This window comes from Phaethon lepturus, unplaced genomic scaffold, assembly GCF_000687285.1.
Source record: "Phaethon lepturus isolate BGI_N335 unplaced genomic scaffold, ASM68728v1 scaffold17014, whole genome shotgun sequence".
Classification (NCBI taxonomy): domain Eukaryota; kingdom Metazoa; phylum Chordata; class Aves; order Phaethontiformes; family Phaethontidae; genus Phaethon; species Phaethon lepturus.
The window spans coordinates 5,640-9,943 of record NW_010534148.1 but is presented as its reverse complement, the minus strand read 5'-3'; the positions used below and the strand labels follow the sequence as shown (position 1 = coordinate 9,943).

General features: G+C 37.1%; 1 protein-coding gene across 1 annotated transcript in view; it reads right to left on the bottom strand.

Moving 5' to 3' along the window:
- The window catches only part of DNAJA2 (DnaJ (Hsp40) homolog, subfamily A, member 2), a gene marked incomplete at its 5' end in the record, with an annotated part of 8,555 nt that overhangs the window by 1,047 nt on the left and 3,204 nt on the right, over positions 1-4,304 (bottom strand). The window contains 4 exon segments of the mRNA XM_010285449.1: positions 248-375; positions 550-694; positions 2,381-2,577; positions 4,288-4,304. The exon segment at positions 4,288-4,304 is cut by the window's right edge and continues 29 nt beyond it. Of these exon segments, the coding sequence (XP_010283751.1) occupies positions 248-375; positions 550-694; positions 2,381-2,577; positions 4,288-4,304 (487 nt within the window).

Genomic DNA, 4,304 nt, shown 5'->3' with positions numbered 1-4,304 from the left:
AGCAGGAATATTCTTCCTCCTGCTTTTGTCTGCCCAACATCTGCACAGCTCTGAAATACACGCTCCATAAATTCATATTCCAATGGCTACTTGCAAGTTACTTGTTGCCCATAAACAACATTAAAAGAACAATTGTACTTGCATCTAAATTTAATGACTGAAAGCAAGCACATGGAGGTACAACACACACACTTTGCATACACTGTCAAGTAAGACCACCACATTTATGTTTGACAAAACTACTTACTGAAAGCTTTTCTGGGCTAATCCAGTTATTTTCAGGAAACTGAACGTCAAATTTAATGTAAAGATCCCCCTTCTCAAAAGGATTGCGATACTGTGGCATTCCTTCACCTCTGACTACACGAACACAACCTGTAATTAAAACAGTAGTAAACTGGAGAGTGCTACATCAGAACAAATCTTTCTCTATACAGTTCTCCTCATTTCTCTAGCCTAGGTTCAGTTAACAGGACAACAAGCATGGGATTAAGTGTTCAAGAATCACAAAAGCATAGTCAAAAGAAGTCCATATCAGGCCAAGCTTACCTGGTTCAATTACTTTTCCAGGAGGATATTTAACCACAATTTGACGTCCATCAAGGTGCTTAAATGTGAACTGAAATCCACACAGTGCTTCAACAAGTCCAATCTTGTGCGTCATATGCAAGTCATTCCCATCCCGCTGGAACACCTGAAAAACAAAACCAGGAGGTATATTTTCTAGTCCTATAATCATATCTTCACAAGATTCATTATTTAGCATTTGTTATTATTTAGTCTTAAAGTTCTATGTCAAAGCAACAGCCTTTGTACAAAGTTAACTTGATTCTGTTAATTCAAATAGCTTAACATGCTTGGAAAGTTTGTGCCTGATAAAAGTGTCATCTAAGATAAGGCAAACCACACTATATACTACTATATAAGTTCAAATTAAACAAGAAGGCCTGTATAGCAGCCATGCTCTCTTGCCCCCAGGATCTTTCACACAAGCAACCTATAAACAAAACTTACAACAGTTTAACACTACTTCCCCTGCACTGAAGTATAAAACACACATCTTTGTTTCTCAACATTTAATTAGGTAGCTGAAGCAGATATGCATGATGACTATCGACAGCAGAGCTTTGATCAACTAGTCCACAGCTGTCGTAAGTGATCTTTAAGCCATATCACTCATGATTCTTAATCAATGTAAGTTTTATCCACCAGCAGAACCATGACTCCCACATCAAGGGAAATTTTAAGAACACTCACAGTCAGTCTAATTCTACTCAACAGGAGAGAAGGTACAGTATTTTTCAGATTTGTGAATACTGTAAAACTAGATGTAGTTCATTAGAAGACAGAAGTTGCATCCACCACCTGGAATTTGATAGTCATGCACATTTGACTGTTCTGTAGGTTTACAGACTGTTTCTCCTTTATCACAGTCAAAATCAACGGCAATGCCACATTTCAACCAGTATTACAGAAGAAAGAAGAACATGAGAAGAGCTATGCAAAACTGATTGACAAATTAGCAGTTCTTGACACAGCTTTGAACAGCTTACAAAGTACCTAATTTTCAGAAAACCAACATTATATCCTTAATATGTAGCTGGAATTTAAATTTGTACCCAACACTATTCTTTGTGTCACAACAGAACTTCCCCCACCACCACCACTCCAACATTTTTTCCAGAGTATAACACACACACTATTTCTTATTTCATCATAGTAATACCCGGTCTTTCTAAACAAAAGCATTCAGTAAAAGCAGCAGTCACTTCAACTCTGCCCTAAGGGAGTTTTAACACCGAAAAAGATAAACTCCAGTATTAATTCAAAAGTGCAATGTATATACTCCAAAATACAGTAAGCATAAACCTTAACAAACCAGCATAAAATAATCATGTTTGTTTTGTTAAATGAATCAGTAACATCAGTATTCTGTGTTATATTTCCACAACCACACTAGCAGAGATAGAAAGCACCATCTGGGGGTTTTAATAGGAGTTCCCTGCCATGTCACAAGACATTGAAAAAAGCACACCTAACACTGTTAGTGTCACAAGCAAAGCGGATTGCACGTAACATCCTGAATGGCTCTTCACTGCACCCACTGTATCAAAGTCAGTTTGAGCTTACGTGAGAAAGCTACCTTTTACTAGCGTTAGGAAGCACCAGAATCTGCATATCCTCTGGCTACAAATTTGCGAAGTTTTTTCTGGCTCACCATGAAAGCCATGTTACTTGCTGTAAATCTATTAAAAGCGATTCACCATCTCTCCCAGAGCTGCAACTATATGAATTATTTTAAAATGCACGGCCACCTATATCACTTTAATATTAGACACTAGGATAAAAGGCATTTAAAATATAAACTCAAAAGCATTACCTCATTCTCCTTTTCTTGGAGTAAGAGGACAATATCACCTGGTTCCACACCTGGAGCCTGATCTGCTTCTCCACTGAATGTAATTCTTTGCCCATGTTTCATGCCTTTGTCTACATGGACTTCAAGTATTTTTACCTCTTTGATCACCTTCTTCCCTTCACATTTTTTACAGCGGTCTTTTTCATTAATTACTTCACCTAAAGAAAGACAAGTTTTGAGTTCAGAGACTTCCTCAGAATTGCATCCTATTCTGAAGGAAAACTATTTTAAAGTAGGCTAAAGAATACAGGCAACATAACTAGTGATTTAGATGTGAGGAATTCATAAAGCAACAAGAGGAAAGCCAGGATCAATTTACCCGAGGGGGAAGAAGAGAGGAATACAAAGACACACATAACCTTCCAAGCTCTCTTATCAAGGATTTTGAAAAGTGTGAGTGCTTTAGAGAAAGGCAAAACAAGACTTTGTCTACAGCTTCTAGTGTTCCTTAAGTCTTAATTTGACTCCAGTATCCTTACCACTCAACTTACTACTCTTAAAAAAAAAAAGGCCTACTTTTCCATTCCTTGTTATGCTGGAGGACGACAGCTGCAAGAGAAAGGATGAAGCTAAAAACCAAACTGAAGTGTCTCCCTTCCCTTAAAAGTCAGGATACAAATTTCAAACTATTTCAATTGATTTAAGAAGCTTAGTTCCACTTCTGTTAACACAGTGAAAAACGGATTTCTGGGTTCTGTTCATTGACAGCCACATTTTGCAGTATACCACCACAATAAAGAACTATGTAAATGCAGTCAGTAGAACTCAAGAGTCTTGCATACAAAATGGAGGGACAAGATAACTGGTCAAGTCACAGTTCTATGCAAGCGCAATATACAGGTTTTCCCACAGAAAGGATCTAACAGTTTTGGACACATAAGGGATTTCACTTTTACACTCCGAAACCAAATAGTTTTTTCACATTGTCCATCACCTCTAGCAAGGCAATTACTTTTTCCAGCAAACTGAAGGATGACTATGCAAAATAACTTTAATTCTCTGTTCTACTTCATCTCTATTTGTTCAAGTAAGCTATTGTCTTTGTACAGCGTAACCAAAACATTAGGCCAGATGCACTATATATTGTCAGCACTTATTTCCAATGCTGTCTAAGTGCCACACGCAGATGCACTTGGCTTAAGACATTAAGCTTGCCAGCTTAAATCACCTTTCTGTGAAACAAAGCTTAACCTTACGATACAGTTGAAACTACTAAATATGGAGGTTAGGTATGTAAACTGTGAAAACAAGATGTTCAAAGACATTATCATTTAAGAAAAAGAAATGTTTTGACTAGTCACAAAATACAACTCTCTAATTTCTGAGTATTGTGAACAGTAAAAGCATCCACAAGGTGATGTTACTCTCTGCAAACTGCAGAAGATCTGAAAAGGAATCACATGAAGTACAAATCATGTGCTGAACTTGTTCCCCCAAACACAACCAATTCAGCAAAAGGTATATTCTTAATTTGAAGAAGTTAAAATCCAACTTTAGGTTTCCATTTTTAACCTAAACCTGACCTTGGATATTAGGAGACTGCAAAAAGAGAAAAAGCTCCTAAAACAACAAAATCTTGGTTTTTACTTTAACACAAGAGTAACAGCAATAAGTAATATTCACATCTAAGTGTTTTTAAAAAAAACAATCAACCCCTACTGTTCAAGCTTCCCGGCTGCTTTTCAGTACATTAAACACTGTAAATCTTGCTGCTGTTTGCAGTAAAATGATTTCTTCATGTTGACATCAGATCGAGACCTAAATGACTAGATGGGAGCAAAATTGTCCTGGGTAAGTTCCTCCTGACATTTAGCCAGGAGGTTGAATTCAACTACATGCATTTAGTAATGTACAATAGCTTGGCCTACCTTCTCCATTGCAGTCA